This window comes from Tubulanus polymorphus, chromosome 9 (genome assembly GCF_964204645.1).
Source record: "Tubulanus polymorphus chromosome 9, tnTubPoly1.2, whole genome shotgun sequence".
Classification (NCBI taxonomy): Eukaryota; Metazoa; Nemertea; class Palaeonemertea; order Tubulaniformes; family Tubulanidae; genus Tubulanus; species Tubulanus polymorphus.
Window position 1 is genome coordinate 14,939,134 of NC_134033.1, and position 16,461 is coordinate 14,955,594.

Below are 16,461 nucleotides of genomic sequence, written 5' to 3' on the forward strand. Positions count from 1 at the left end.
ACTGTGCTCATATGAATATATTATTAATAGCGATCTATATTCGAGAGAGTCTGTCAGTGTCGGAAAGAGTATATGCCGTTCCGAAATGTAATTTATGAGATGATGATGTACGCAGTATTTTCTCTCTCATTGCGAGCGGGCCTTATGATTGAATTTCCGCTCTCCGGACTATTATCAGATATTGGCACAAACGAACTTAACACCACGCCAGGGATCGAACTCGGGTCGCACACGACCAATAGCACAAGTCCGCTTGACCGATCGTTATTTTCACGATGCATTATACGTATAATGTTCTCCTAATACAACCGCCTCCCAATTATTCAAAATATATTATTAGGTTTTTAGTGACGTAAGCAATGTCAATCACGAGAGGTCTTCGTAACGACAATGTTCAAGACAGATACACGTTCTTCTCAAATTTTCTGCCCGCCTTCAATGACGCTCAACCTATAATTTCGCTTTCACAGGTATATGTTTACGGCAGGTAACCACGGCAACCGTGATTACGAGATTGAAAAAGTTGGGTTTTATCAGTGTGATAAACGCGCGGCCTCCCAGCGGTAACTAACTATAGTATATTTGATTTCAATTAACGACTCATTTTGTCAAGTAATAACCAATCAATCAATCAAAACCAGTCGTACTGCCTGACGGGGCGCTTAACACCCGGAAACTGTTCACAGAGAGATGCTAATACTATATATTATTTTGAGTAGTAACTGTTCAATATAATTGACAACTTCAATATAATTAGTAATAAACAGTGAATCAAGTAGCAAAAATTGCCCGAACCGAAATTGAATCACCCGGTAAACGGAACTAGTTTATGCACTTGAGAACGAACGCCTGTTTCAACTGAGACTATGCAGAAAGTGTGTAATCAATTTAATTATGTCGGTTAGTTTTAATTGGTTTCTATTTGTTCAGTGGTAATTTTATTTAAAGGCTTCGCGCGTGTGGATCTTTCATTCGCTGCAGATAACATCATCGGGGGTGACCGAGGATCCGGTGACACTAGGAACAGGCTACATCATTTGTGAGAGTAATTGTTTGCGAACACCTGGACCCCAGTGACTCTAGGAACAGGCTACACCGCGCGCGAACACCTAGACCCACAGGTTGTGAACAATTCGATAAATTTCTAGTGCTACAGATTTGAGTTAAGATTCTAGATATACATTAGATGGTCTACTATTGAAAGACTCGTTTTAGGTTTGAAAATGAACTCAACTATGGAACTGATAGGTTCTGTGATATTCATTAAACCATATCACATTTTAATGTGTGGTTTGTAAATCAACTCGGGGAACTGTAGAACTGGGTCCAGAATATCGGATTTCCTCTGCGGCCCACAAGGCGTGTTTCATCTTGCTACGTATCTTGCGGATGTACCGTAGTTATTCGAAATATAAACTTTATTAATTAGCCGGAAGAGAACTATGGTGACACCTAGTGCCACAAAAGCGAACTGCGATATCGCCGAGGAGTCACGTGATCTAATCTGGGTGATTCGCGCAAAAGGAAATAATTCAACCGAAACGTCGTATCCGTTCAACCGTACAGTGTATAATGAGTTTACTCGACAAGAGATGGCGCTACAGTCGAATCCGGCGGTTAATTTAACTGTTTTATGCGAAGACACGTGTAATTTAGAATTGTACAAAACAGTGGATCTGATCACTAAATATAACGGTATAGCGGCTGTTATAGCGGGAATAATCGGGACTGTATTAATCTCGATCACGTTGATTCCCGATTTAAAAAGATCATCGGCTAATTGGTTCATACTGAGTTTAGCCCTTACGGAAACGTGTTGGTTGTTTTATAAACTTCTAACCGAGTTCGAACCGATGTATTCAGCTCTGAGGGAAACGGATTCCGCGTGTAAATTCAGTCAAATATTCCTGCAGTTTCTAGAAATGAATAGCGTTTATATCTTATTGGGAATGACGGCTGAACGCATGTACGTTGTGGTGGCGCCACTGAAGGCAGCTTCGACTCTCAGCATGAAAAAATCGATGATCATCACGTCCGCAATAACCGTTTGTATTTTGATATTTAGTTTACCGTTGGTATCGGTATTCAGTTACCGGGGTAACGACCATTTGGGAATCCCCATATGCGAGGCGACCGACTTCTACTTCAGTTGGACAGGCGTTGATGCGTATTTCTACCTGCAGATGGCTCTGACGACGTTTCTACCGATCGTTCTCTTATTCGCGATGAACTTCGTCATAATTTTCAAAATACAACAACACAGCCGGGAACAGGCGACGATGATGACGACAGAGGGCGCTGCGGGCAAGAAAAGCCCAAATCGTCAAGAACGACAAATAACGATAATGTTAGTAACGGCTTCGGTAGTTTTTCTGGTTCTGTCGTTGCCGTTCGCCATCGTTAGTGCGGCTAGAAATAGTTTGAATTTGTACGTCTGCGCGCAAGAGGAGTCGTACGCCATTATGTTGGTCGTCGGTTACGTCACGAGGAATTTCAGCCACGCCGTAAACGCGTATATCTATTGTTTGAGCAGTCGAGCGTTCAGAACACAGTTGTTAAAGAGATTCGGCATCAGACGCGATAGCTCGCGGTCGTATGTGTCACAAACCCAAATGACTTCAGTATCAGCAGTAACTGAGTGATTAACGACCAATAAACTTAAATAGATGTGCTACAGTAGCATTGTATTTTAGGTTTACAATTCGTTGCCAGATCTAGAAATTACCTAATTTCATCTTCAATCTGTTTTGTATCTCTTTGAAACTTCGGTGTATTCAAAACATGTATCGATTTGTTAATGTTGTTGTAAAATAAACGTTGTAAGCCAAATCGTACTAACGAGGTTCGACTGTAGTATGACATTTTGAATATTACGCGGTGTGTAGACTGGTTGCCGGTCTCTACCTTTTCTGACTGCAAATGCATGTGGCGCAGAATTGGACAGGCGACCAGTCTAATTCAAAAGAGACCGGTAACCAGTCTACCCAATTTTTATTATCAAGGTGGCAGCACCAGACGGTCACCTAGTGGAATTTCTGCTAACTAATGTAATACTATGCCATGAATTTCAAATATAAACAACCTGTTGAAGAACAATTGCTCTGTAACCATAATTAGATTTTATAACTAATCTCAATGGCAGTAAGATAGTAGTAATGCAAAGGCTATTGCAGAAATTTCTCTAAACCAACCGTACGGTGGTGCCATTATGAGGTTAATATAAAAATCTGAGCTATTCGAAGGTCGTCGCCAATGAGTGATGATATGTTAGTTTACAGAAATGCCGCTAGGGTACCATACGGTGCTGCCATCTAACATAGTAAAAAATTATTTTTTCTTTTGTTCTAGTTTATCAAATCGTTATGATAAGACCAAGATTAATATAAGATACCAAGATATTCAATTAACGTCTTGAAATAGCGACGTTGAATATTCCGATATTGCCCGGTAATCAAATCAATTCAACATTTTATTCCCTACACACGGAGATGGGTCGCTATTCGGATAGCGAAAACAGTGATTATTATTCCAAATCTAAGAAGAAAAAGAAGCGGGAACGGTCAGTACCGTAAAATAAATGCCGCTGTCTGTATTTGAGCGAATTTAGGCCCATTCATTATTGACGGCAGGCAGGCTTTCGCCTTCCTTCTCTGCTGCCTAAAAAAATTAAAAATTGGGCATACGTTTGTTTGTTGCAGATCTCGTAGTGTCAGCAGTCATTCTTCTGCCTCATCTTATGATAGAAAGTATTCAAAAAAGAAAAAGAAAACAAAAAAGAAATATCGATCCCCAGCGCGGGAACGGCAAAGGTCGCGAAGCCGATCCAGACGCAGGTCTCCTCCTCGCAAACGCAGTCGGTCGCCACGGAGACGGTCTCGTAGTCAGTCTCCGCGGAGACGCAGTAGATCTCGCAGTCGATCGCCACGGAGACGAAGTAGATCGCCGCGGCAACGGTCTCCGAGCCCGTCTCCGCGAGGTTCAAGAACAATTAAAAGGTGAATCATTGATCTCCTGGGCCGAAAGGGTGAACTTAGTCTGGGAGGGGGTCGACTGGGTGAACTCAGGCCTGGCCTGGAGGTGGATTGGGTGAACTCCGGGCCTGTAGGGGGTGCACTGGGTGAACTCCAGGTGCAGAGGGGTTGGACTTAGCGAACTCCAGGCCCCTAGGGAGGGGTTAGGACTGAGGTTAATAAGTTCATTTTCAATTAGGCCTAGTTAACTCCGAGTCAAATCTTAACTCGGAACTGCAGAACTGGGTCCTGGTGTCTCGATTTCACAAAATAGCTTATCTATGATCAATTTTACAAATGTTTCAAATTTTCGCATCCAGAGAACGTTCAAGGTCTAGAAGTCCTAGTTCAAGGTCGTATCGGAGGTATTCTAAAGATCGAACGTCGAAAAGTCGGAGCCCGGTGAAAATTAAACAACAACCAAAAGAGGACGACAGGTAAATTTGAAACAAGTGTAAATATTCTTGTTTGATTCACTGGCCGCCGCTGCCGAAATTGAGTCTTATGAAACGTTTTATTTTGCAGTATTTCATCTTTACCAGGATTGGATAAAATGGTAAGTTTAATTCTCTCAGTATTTAATTCATTAAAACACAAATCTAGTGGCTACCGTAGTAGTAACCTTCGATCTGTTAATCGATTACAGAATCCAGTTGCACAGGCTGAAATGAGAATGCAGATGGCTCTAAAGGCAGCAGGTAAAAAACCTATTCTACCCCGAATACAACATTCTCACGGATCTGGGAATCCAAAAATCCCCGATATTTTTCTGACTAGAAATTCTCTGATTAAATTATAAGATATCTTTACTGGGAGCTGTTTCTTATGAAGAGGTTCCTCGTGCCACTCGTCACCAGCAAGAACAAGACACCAAATATTCAAATACCCTGATAAAATTATAAGATATCCTCAGTGAGGGCTGTTTCTAATCAAGAGATTCCTTGTGCCACTCGCTCATCATTGGCAAGAACAAGACACCAAAAATTCGAATATCCTGATTGAATTATAAGATATCCACAATGAGGGCTGTTTCTTATCAAGAGGTTCCTTTTGTGCCACTTGTCACCAGCAAGAACAACAAGGCACCAGGGCGAGTTTTAATATAGACTGGTATTATCTTTAACTCGATTGAAAATGAATTTCGAGTTAACCCGCAGGTTCATGTTAATACCACTCTATTAAACCGGGTCCAGAAATTCAAATTTTCCTGACTTCATGAAGAGCCAGAATTCCCCGATGTTCTGTAAGAACCTGAAAAGACCTCATTTCACTCACTGATTTACTCCGTATTTTATCTTACCGTGTGTTGGTGTATGTTTTCTAGCTCTCGCCGACCAGAAACTAAAGAAACAAGGAGTTCTGAGTTCATCGCCGTCGTTGATACAAACCGAAGAAGAGATCAACGATCAACTGGAACGAGCGAAACTAATCGACAACATCGAGAGAGACGGATTCGATCAGACCGCTTTCAGATCAACGAAATCACAAAAGGTTCGGAATATTTCCCGGGATTCTTACAGATCGTGGAATCCGAAATTCCCTTGACCAAAATTCCCTTGTTTGAATGATAGAATAAATCCTTGTGTCAATCGTCAACAAGACACCAAAAATTCAAATTCCCTGATTGAATTATAAGATATCCTCAGTGAGGGCTGTTTCTCATCATGGAGTTCCTTGTGCCACTCGTCACAAGCAAGAATAAGACACCAAACAAAAATTCTAAATCCCTGACTTTTCAAGAAACAGGGTCAGTCCGCTTTTCCCTGCAGGGAAAAAAAGCGAAATTCCATGATCTGTAGGAACCTTAACTTTGAAGACTTAAGATTGTTGCCACTTGAAAACAGTTTGAAGATTTACCGGTAGTAAAGTAGATGTTCTTATAATTCGACCATTGTAGGAGGATGGTATCGTTAATCTACCCAGTCACAACGATGTTATATTCGGTGCTGAAATTCCGCAATTCGCGCCGACTAAACCTAAAATCATGTATCAGGAATCGGACACCCCGTTTCATCCAATTGTAAGTATTTCGTCCAGGTTTTCCCTTAACCTCTGCCCTTTTAAACTGATTCTCTGAAAATATTCAAATCATTGAAGTTGCTCCCGTTCAATTTTCTCCATCTCTGGTTCGAAATCCTCGGCAATGAATTTATCAATTTCAAACCCTTCGGGTCACGTATGAAAGGCAGAAAACCTGTTATCGCTGCTTTGCAGCTATATTTGTTTACTATTATTATATTTCAGTATTACGAGAGCGATGAAGTGAAATTCGAACGCTGGAAAATAAGATTAATGGAAATGAGAAAACAGAAATTAGCAGAAATGACTATTCACTGACCGCTGCCCCCCACACCCCCTAGATGTGTACATACATGCTTTATGCCTTCGTAATTATTAAATGTATCTGCAATTTTTCTACACTCAATAAATATATTGTACATATTTTTCAACAAGTTTCTTTACTCATGCTAAGTTCGGTTCTGTCAGGGTGGCCGCTTGTATTCGACTTGCTTCTTCTCGGCGATTATTCCCCAGCACGCACGCTTTTTTCCCTGAATTGATCTGCTACAGTCAAATAATATAAGTCGAGAATGATATTCTCTTACATGAAAATAAACTAGAAAATCTTGCTCACAAGGAAGAATCATCATCAAAGCATTACAGAGTTGTTCATCGCTGGTTTTTAACTGGAGTAGTGAACTGTGCGCTGAATCCAGTTCCTAGTTTCATCTCTGCCGATGAAAACCGGAATAAAACAAGTTTAATATACATTCATAGTTTATTACTGGTAAATATAATCATCACAACAGTTTTAAATACATAGTCGGAAAAATCATCATTATTGAACCTAATTGGAGAAACCACTGCGAAATGAGAGATAATCACAAGATGATTGTCACCTAAAACACGATTTATTGTTTGTTCTTTTTAGAATTAACGACTGTATTCACAAGATCTTTTATAGGTAGAATTTCGTAAAGACCGTCCCTTGTGGGGAGTTGGCATAGGTGGCGATATAATAACTCAGCCTGGACGCTGGAACCCCTTTGACATTCAGCATTTTACGAAATCCAATTTCTGATCGTCCACGCTTAACGTGTATTCAGCACTTCTCACGAGAGACAGTGTCAATTGAGAGTGAACTACAGTGGAACCTCGTTAAAACGAACTCGGCTACAACGATTCATCGGATATAACAAATATAGAATAGCGTCTCAAGTAAGAAAATTTAATTAATTTCATACTGGATTTAGTGAACTATAGGTTTTAACGAACAGATTTTCTGATAGTTCACTGTAACAAGGTTCCGCTGTACAAACACCGGACATTAGACATTTTATCAGCGCACTTTCAAAAACTGATCATCCACACTTCACATCAGTTCAGAACTTCACCTGAGACATTTTAAATTGAAAATGAACAACAAATGCCAGACATTAGACATTTTATCAGCACGCTTAAATGTTGAATGTCTGAAGGGCTGCAGGTTCCATGCTGTAGATTAATGCCTGCAAGAGAAGACACCCCCCAATAGGAACATTTATACAAAATATAGATATATAGAACAATAAATCTACCAGTAGCAAGAAGAGAATGCACCAATAGTAAGTATCAGCAATATCGCTGTATCTACGCTCGTCATTCTGTGTTACTGTTATATATCCATAGCAACTGCGCGTTGCTATAGCAGATAACGATGTAACACTTCCGACGTAACCGTAGATACAAATCACAAAGTCGAGTTTAAGCACCTACCGGTAATGTGTAAGTATATACAGAGCATAAACAAAATATATCGTGAAAATACTTTGCCTTTTTCTCAAATGAACCTTACTCGGAAACTGTCGGGTTTCATAGACCAGGTATTCACGTAATCGCCTGGAGTAAGTGGTTTGCAGTTTTACACCGGGATCCAGTTCCGCAGTTCTGAGTTAACAACATCGAAAATTAACTAATTTCAATTCCCAACTCACAACTGTAGAACCGGACCCGGGTAACAAAGTCACCCATAAATTATCAACCTGGGCCTGGTGTTATAGACCGGGTATCGAAGTTACCCCTGAGGGATAAATCCTCAACCTGGGTGATAACTAACACAGTAACAATGAGAAACTATGGAAATAACTGGCAAATTTCAAAATGTTCCAGGGATTATTGTGCTCCCCCCCGACCACATCTATGAATCTCAGCCCTGAAATATACTTTCAACCCCAGAGCAACTTAAGTAAACATATCTCAGTCTTCACTCCTGGAATGACTCGCCCTCAATAACCCTAGACTATTATAACAGAAAATTACATTTCGTCCCTTCTCTCATATATGAAAATAATTTGTGTGGCTTTAAGAAAATAAAACTATTTTGTGACCTTCATTCATTCAAATCATTGCGATTACTACTAAATTAAATGCAATCAGATAACTGAAAATCCGATCGAAGGGAAAACACCCTACGTATATACACTACTGTGATAGGACGATACATAGATATATAAAGTATGGAGTTTAGATGTAGAAATTACAACAAGTAGAAATATAGCAATATAAGATTTAAGGTAGAACCAACTAAACTAAACTATCGGGATATACTACTAAAACTATAGTCATTGTTATCTCTGACTAGAACTACAAATATATATATTATTATTATTATTATTATTATTATTATTATTACTGCTATTGTAAGCTGAATCTAAAAGATTGATGAACTCGAAACTTTCTTAATCGTGGTTTATACCGGTATCAATCTGCTGCACAGACGGACCCCACTCTCTTCAGTACAGTACTTCACCCGAGGCATTCTTAAGTGGCAATCAAACTACTAATACCAAATATTATCCATTTTATCAGTGTACTTTCAGAAACTGATCGTCCACACTTCACTTCACCTGAGACATTTTCAATTGAAAATGAACTACAAACACAAGATATTAGACATTTAATCAGCACATTTTCAAAAACTGATTGTCCACACTTCACTTGTGTTAAGTACTTCACCTGAGACCTGACATTAGACATTTATCAGCACATTTTTGAAAACTGCTGATCATCCAGACTTCACACTACAATATTGATTACGTGAAGGCTCTGTCCAAGCGGCAGATTGATACCTGTATTAAACCAGTCTAATCTCTATTACTATATATTGCTGTTAATCTCAAGAGACATTAATCGTTTGGTAGAGTATTGATTGATATTAACAAACTAGAGGAGTATCTGTAAAGAATTGTATGAAATATTCCCAGAATTTCTAGGAATATCTAAACTATTCAAGCGGTGGTGGAGTATCCAGTGGGCGATCTAAGCTACTTGTTCATATTTATCCATTTTCACGGATCTGGCCAGACAACAGGCGAGCAGCGCTCCGATCAGCTGAGGATGAAGAAAATAGAATTATTGAACTTCTATTTCTATCCCGAAACGATTGCCTCCTCCTCCAGTAAGGATTCGAACCTGATGGCATCGAGACTCGTCACGGTACAAAACCCTGCCACACTAGACCGCTACATGCGCAACTTAGATGATGTCATTAAAATATTAGCCAATCAGAAATCCCGTTTTATTTTTGCCCGGGGTTTTTCTGTGTATAGTTCTTCCGTGAAATTTGTCACAGCAATTATACAACAGAAAATCTGATTGGTGCCGCAAGTTTTCGGTCTACTGTGGCAGGTTCGTGCCGTGGCTGAGTCTCGAGCGATGCCTTCAGATTCGGATCCCTACCGAGGGAGGATGAAAAGTAAATCAGGTTTTATTGTATTGTGATTGATATTTACCATGAGGAACGAAACGCCGATCACCGATCCTCCGATTATACTGAAATTATTCTTCATGAATTCCGTCACGAGTTTAAAACAGCCCTGAAAATCAAATCATCGATACGACATTTAAAAATTCCTACAGACGGCAGCGTAATACAGAAAGACTTTAAAAAATCCATATTTTAACCCTTTCAGTGCATTTACACCGCAGTGCGGTGTATGAATCGTTGCGGTGATGGATTTTGGTAGTACATCGCACTGCGGTGTATTGATGTAATTAGTACCATAATCAGTTTTTATCTCTATTGAAAGATGGCAGCACCTGTCAAACATAGTGAAATACTAGTAACTAACGAGACACCGCGCTGCGGTGTAGATGCACTATAGTGGTATTCCCATTATTCAACACACTAGGGTGGATTTTTTCAAAATTTTCAAATTATCTCCAGCACTATTGGGTATTGATTAGTCAGCACTGAAAGGGTTAAACATGCTAAATTCATCAAGTTAGGTCTAGATGTATATAGATCCCTCCGGTAGTATGTAAATAGTATGTTGTAAATAACATTTATTACGGCTTAAAATAATCTTATTTCCTTTTTTTTGTAAATAATTGTAAATACTGTTTTTTCCTCCATATTCCATGGAAATGGTTGGAGTGTAATAAATATTCGTATTCGTGTATATCTCGTTTCACAGTTTTGCCCCTATAATATTGAAATCCTTCAAAATCGATGACAAATCGAGACACGACTGTTGAACGTATAAACGTACCTTGGTGTAAATGGCGTTGGGATCTTTCGTGTTGCATTTCGGTGTCTTGCAGCAGCTATCCGGAATCCGATGACCTAGTTTATCCCAGTCGGCGGTACTATTCATTCCACAACAATGTAACTGCAATAAAAACATCACCGTAACAAAATCAACAGAATTGAAAGATAAAAAGAAGTTAATTGATATTCTGGGGTAAGTTGCTCAAAAGTGGTTTAGGCTAAAAGAAATTGATACCCTGTTTCTCATTTCTGGCCGCCTATCTATCCTGTACATAACTTCTTTTAAAATCATGATCAAGCTTATAATAACAGACCCGGCAGTTATAGAAATTAACTGATTACGAATGCTATCGCAGTTTACTAAAGTGACCCGGTCGTTTAGGAGAAACAAGGTATCATTTTTAGTCTTAGATTTAGCCTGTGGACGAACACCATGTTGACAACACATTTCAATCGTCACTAGGCCAACAGCATCGTAACGTACCCCCTTTTGTAAATCATCGACATCCTTTGTTAATTGTTTATCAGTTCCGTACTTGCTGTATGCTTTATTCAAACCCTCTTCAAATCCGGATTCCAACTGTAAACATAAAAACATAAACATATTATATACACATGTTAGTATGAATACTTCATGGACCTACTTAAATTTGGTTTCATAAATGATCCCTAAATTATCTTGAGTAAGTTTGTCCAATTGTCCAATTATTTACTTCACTTCGTCCCCTTAATTACCTAAGTCCTCTTCATTTCCTAATTAAAGTTAGTTTGTCACCCTCTGAGTCCCAGTTACACCCCTACGTACCTCAGTAAGTCCCCTTAATTATCTCAGTAAGTCCTCTTAATTATCTCAGTAAGTCCCCCTTAATTACCTCAGTAAGTCCCCTTAATTATCTCAGTAAGTCCTCTTAATTATCTCAGTAAGTCCCCCTTAATTACCTCAGTAAGTCCCCTTAATTATCTCAGTAAGTCCTCTTAATTATCTCAGTAAGTCCCCCTTAATTACCTCAGTAAGTCCCCTTAATTATCTCAGTAAGTCCTCTTAATTATCTCAGTAAGTCCCCCTTAATTACCTCAGAGAGTCCCCTTAATTATCTCAGTAAGTCCCCTTAATTACCTCAGAGAGTCCGCTTAATTATCCCAGTAAGTCCCCTTAATTATCCCAGTAAGTCCCTTTAATTACCTCAGTACATCCCTACATTTCTTCAGTGTGACGTACCTGTCCTTTGAAAACAAATCCCGTTATTCCGGCAGCTAATTCAGCGATGAACATTAAAACCAGGAATACTGAAAACTAGAAAATCAAAATAACTAAAGTTAGAATCAATGAAACAATGCACTCCTCATTAGTCTGTACTGGCATCAGACCACAATTAGGTTAGTGGCTCAAAGATGCGTAGGGCCGGAGCCCAAAAATAGTACCTAGAGTGAAGTAGAGGTCCTCTATAAATGTTGCCATTATTTCTGCAAATGGGATAGGTAACGAATTTCGGTTATATGTATGAAATCCATTAGTCCTGAGATACCCCTCCTTTCTAAAGCTTTGATTATTTCAAAAGTTAGGTTGGTTATGTGGCGCGAGAACCACTTCAATGCGTAGCTAAGATGCTGGCCTATGAGCCATAAGCAGGAATTCCCCTGAATTTACGCGCTTATATATGAACTAAACTCTCGAATTTCTTGTTTTTACTATAGGATATAGAAGATTTTGTAGTGGTCTGAGCTCTACTGGTAAAACTGCTCACAGTTGGGTGAATTTACTAAAATCTAGTTGGAAATACATTATTTCCCTCGTTCTGAACTTGGACAGCCCCAATGCAGCAGTTTTAATGTACAGTTTACAGTGTTCTTCTGAATCAAAGTATCCTATCGAACAAAATTCAACCAGAAATGTGTATCAAAACCCTTTTAATGCATCAGTTTTTGATTTAGCAGTGTATTGTTTGTTGCAGTGTATTCTTATTACTAATAAAATAATGATAATAATAATAATAATAATAATAATAATAATAATACTAATATTAGTAGTAGTTTTTATCTCAATTAAAAGATGGCAGCACCTGTCAAACATAATAAAATACTAGTAAGTAACGATACACCACACTGCTGTGTAGACGCACTTAAGTGGTAAACCTGTTATTTAACACAATAGAGTGGATTTTTTTTAAATTTTTAATTACCTCCACAGCACTTTCGGGTATTAATCAGTCAAATTTGACACGATAGTTCAATTAGTTCACCAGGGGGGTATTATTCACTCTAGATGAGTGCGAAATTAGCATCAGGAGATTTCGTGTAAATTGATGCAGTCAGTGACGCAGTGATATTGAGAGGGAGAGAGAGAGAGAGAGAAAGAGAGAGAGAGAGATGATTCTCTGGAGAAATGTGAATTCCAGTCACGTAGACGCAGAACAGTGAGTCACATACTAACTGCCACATAGCTGCTACTCCCACTCAATCGGTCAGAATCGTCGGATTCTAGAATTTTTTTCATGGTGGTTTCGCAACCGGACATAAATCGCGAGTCGCCCTCATTTATAAGCGCCGAGTTAACAAAACCGCGAACACACGTCGCGCGATAAACAATAAAACATATAAATACTTAGCGCGTCACTATGGCAACAGTAAGAGACGCCGAGACTCGGGCGGTAGTTGAAATGAAATCGTGGAAATAAAACGACACTCGAGATTGCATTTCAACAGCGCAGCTCTCGGGATAATCGCTGCTCGTTTCGAAATCACAATAAGACATTTGAAAAAAGAAAAACAGCTCCAAAAACATTAGTAACATAAAACTAACAGCATTTTTAGAAGTCGATGAAAAGTGCTGTCAGTAACGAGCTGAAGTTTTTTCAGGAAGATTTCGTTGAAATATGAAAGAAAATTTATCTCAAATTAATCAGTAATCATTGTTGAGACCCTCGGTAACGTCATTAGTTAGGATTTGATTCAGAGTTGACACGTTGAAAACGAACTGATTTTTAACTCGAACTACTTCACAACTGTGGAACTGAATCCAGTATTTCTCACCGCGAAATCAGTGTTATTGACGAGCTGTATAACCACTAGGCAAGTGAACTAGTTCTATTGGTCTACTGGTTAGCTGTATAACCACTGACCAAGTGAACTAGTTCTATTGGTCTACTGGCAAGCTGTATAACAACTAGGCAAGTGGACTATAGTTCTATTGGTCTACTGGGTCCAGTTCCACAGTTCAGAGTTAAGATTTGACCCGAGTTAACTCATTGAAAATGAACTAATTTCAACTCAGAGTTAACTCTAACTCACAACTGTGGAACTGGATCCTGGTTAGCTGTATAACCACTGACCAAGTGAACTAGTTCTATTAGTCTACTGGTTAGCACCCTTGCTTTCTACGTAAGACACCCGGGTTCAATTCCCAGTGAGTGCACATTATTTCACAGTCACTTCTCTTAATCATTACATCAGGAACGACAGTTGAGTTGACAGCAGTTCGGATCAAGCGATCAAAAACTCCGCAAATTACTTCCGCTGAAAAAGATGGGTTTTCAGATAAGAAGTCGCACTTACCACGTAGAGCAGAATGGAATAACCTTTAACCGTGCAGCAACAGCCCAGTGTGCCGATGATAATAATGGCCGCCCCGATTCCGATCAGGATGTACGGGGCCTGCGGGTAGTAGGTCGTCGTCAGTTCCATGTACCGATACAAATCTAACTTCATCCATATTCCCAGAGCTAATAACGCTATACCAGTCACCTAGAAATAATACATAGTCTCAAATATTACTCTGTACCCTATCAGGGTTCTTATAGATCAGTCATACTTGGATATAGGGAGTTTGAATCAAAGGAACAAGCCTTGAGGAAGTGTCTGCGTTGCGTTCATATCCCAATTACTATAGACTCCTCCTAAATCAGTATTGTTTATCTCGATAAACCATTAATTCAGTGGTTTTGTAGCCTGACCAGATTTCTATCCTTAACACAACTGAATTTGGTTTATAATTCATAACTGCCTAATTGGGTAAAAACAATCCAGGTCCCAACTATAGCGATTTAGGGGTTTAGTAGTCTACTGTACAACTAAAAACTAGACAAAAATTGTTAATTACCTTTTTCTCAAAATTGAAGACGTTTCAGGCATTATAAAAGCAGTTTCAAGTACATTTGAAAGTATTTTCGATTTAGCGAGGGTTTCAACAATGTTAACAGGTACTGATTACAATTCCTCGTTTCATGTTTCAATTACAGTTTCATGAAAAACGGTTCAGTTTGAAATTGTTGCGCAAGAATCACAATGTACATACAATCCGAATATCCCGAGGGACCGTATCGAAGTACCGCGTGTATTATCTGTTTAATCAGTCGTTGATCGCAATATCTTTGATAAAATGATATGAGAAAAATCCCACTTGAATAGATAGCTAAAAGTTTATTCAAAAGTACTAGGTAGCAAACACCCAAAATATTTCTAATATCTTTAGTCAACTTTTAGCTACCAATTCATTTATTGTGGGGGATTTTACTCTTATTATCCGTTGAACTCGAGGGACCATATTATCGAAGAACCATATCTGGTTAACCCGAGGGACCATATCAAAGTCAATGTATGCATCGAGTATGAAATGATATTCGACTTGAAGTCAAACAATGGGCAACACTTTCATCAAATATTTCACGCGATCAAAGTCCACATAGATATATGAAAACTGCTGTAAGTCACGACAAATGACAAATATATCGTAGATATTAATACTTCACACGATATCATCATCGCCGCGTGGAGTATCAGCCGGTTACCATGGTAACGTGATTCCGAAATTGCGCACACAACGCGAAACAGACACAAGTTCACTACGATAATTCACCGATAGCCTGTGAAATATAACCGCTCTCAGGGTGGAACTATAGCTGTTATTCCCATTTCGCCTTTTCCTAATTCGCCTTCAAATTAAGACAGCGTTTTGTGGATCAGATCGGACCCCAAATTTTCAAAGTGACAATCAAATAAAGCGTCATCCATTTCAAATAATCAAAATAAAAAATGCCTTACTTCGTTGGTTTGGGGTTTAAAACATGAATTACTGCCCTCTCTATTCGTGGACAGTTCAGTAATCGTAATTAGCCCATTTACGATTAATTAGGTCGTGTTTTAATTAGGTAATTCTAAAACTTACCCAGAATATGAAGTTGAAAACCATCATTAACGTTTTCAAACATCCTATTGCTGCTTTCCCGGCCATCTCGTCTTCGTAGAAGTATCGGTTGCTCGGCTATATTCAGAAATGAATGAGAGAGACTTAATTTTCTGCGATATTTTGCTTTTAGGACGTGTGACCTGTGAACACAAAAACCGTGCACGTGGGCTGAACCAATGAATTTATCTATAGCCCTAGCCCAGTCCCAGTATTTCGATTCGGGCAAGGAATTTCACCAACAACAAAAAGGAAATGGACGCTTTTTTCTGATTAGAAGACTAAAATCGGCAATTGTTCACAGAACTGGCAGTAAGCTCACGGCATGAAATCGATAGTTCCACAATTGATTAATGAATGACAATTAGTAGAATCCAATATCAGACCCCAGCCCATCATCAGGAGATTTTTTTCAAGAAGGGGGACCTCAAATTTTGATTCTAAAGTACTTAAAACTCCAAAAAGGCCGGAATTAGCGAAAAAGAAAACAATCTAACGTTAAAAACGCGAAGGCAAATTCCATTTCTGAATCAACTATGAAACTGATAAGTCGGTAAATTATCAATTTACGCAATTAAAAATGCGAAAAACAATTCTTACCTTCTCACTGTCGTACTCACTTCCTGGTAATCAGAGCCACCTGTCGACAATTGATGACACTAACCGGGGACAAAAAATAACACTAACATTTCCGATCCGATCAAATATTGTGAATTTGGTTTTAAATTACCAATTTTCTTAAT

The 16,461-nt window shown here is 39.0% G+C and overlaps 3 protein-coding genes across 4 annotated transcripts; 2 read left to right on the forward strand and 1 right to left on the reverse strand.

The window, feature by feature from the left end:
* The first annotated feature begins 1,442 nt into the window (after positions 1–1,442).
* LOC141910601 (uncharacterized) lies at positions 1,443–2,642 on the forward strand. Its single transcript, XM_074801293.1, has one exon. It carries the CDS (start codon positions 1,443–1,445, stop codon positions 2,640–2,642), a length of 1,200 nt encoding a protein of 399 aa, XP_074657394.1.
* A 781-nt stretch (positions 2,643–3,423) lies between these two features.
* Positions 3,424–6,444, forward strand: LOC141911089 (uncharacterized). The gene is made up of 8 exons (XM_074802051.1): positions 3,424–3,559; positions 3,699–3,995; positions 4,331–4,447; positions 4,536–4,566; positions 4,657–4,708; positions 5,335–5,501; positions 5,908–6,030; positions 6,255–6,444. Exons 1-8 carry the CDS (start codon positions 3,489–3,491, stop codon positions 6,345–6,347), a joined length of 951 nt encoding a protein of 316 aa, XP_074658152.1. The 5' UTR covers positions 3,424–3,488; the 3' UTR covers positions 6,348–6,444.
* A 342-nt stretch (positions 6,445–6,786) lies between these two features.
* On the reverse strand, positions 6,787–16,361 carry LOC141910854 (tetraspanin-7-like). 2 transcript variants are annotated; one of them, XM_074801706.1, is made up of 8 exons: positions 16,319–16,361; positions 15,701–15,796; positions 14,092–14,280; positions 11,759–11,833; positions 11,024–11,119; positions 10,541–10,660; positions 9,782–9,865; positions 6,787–9,380 (listed from the first exon to the last, which is right to left on the reverse strand). In XM_074801706.1, exons 2-8 carry the CDS (start codon positions 15,764–15,766, stop codon positions 9,309–9,311), a joined length of 702 nt encoding a protein of 233 aa, XP_074657807.1. In that variant the 5' UTR covers positions 15,767–15,796; positions 16,319–16,361; the 3' UTR covers positions 6,787–9,308. The 2 variants fall into 2 exon arrangements, with proteins under 2 accessions (XP_074657807.1, XP_074657808.1); XM_074801707.1 differs by lacking the exon at positions 16,319–16,361 and adding an exon at positions 16,216–16,240.
* Between the last annotated feature and the right edge of the window lie 100 nt (positions 16,362–16,461).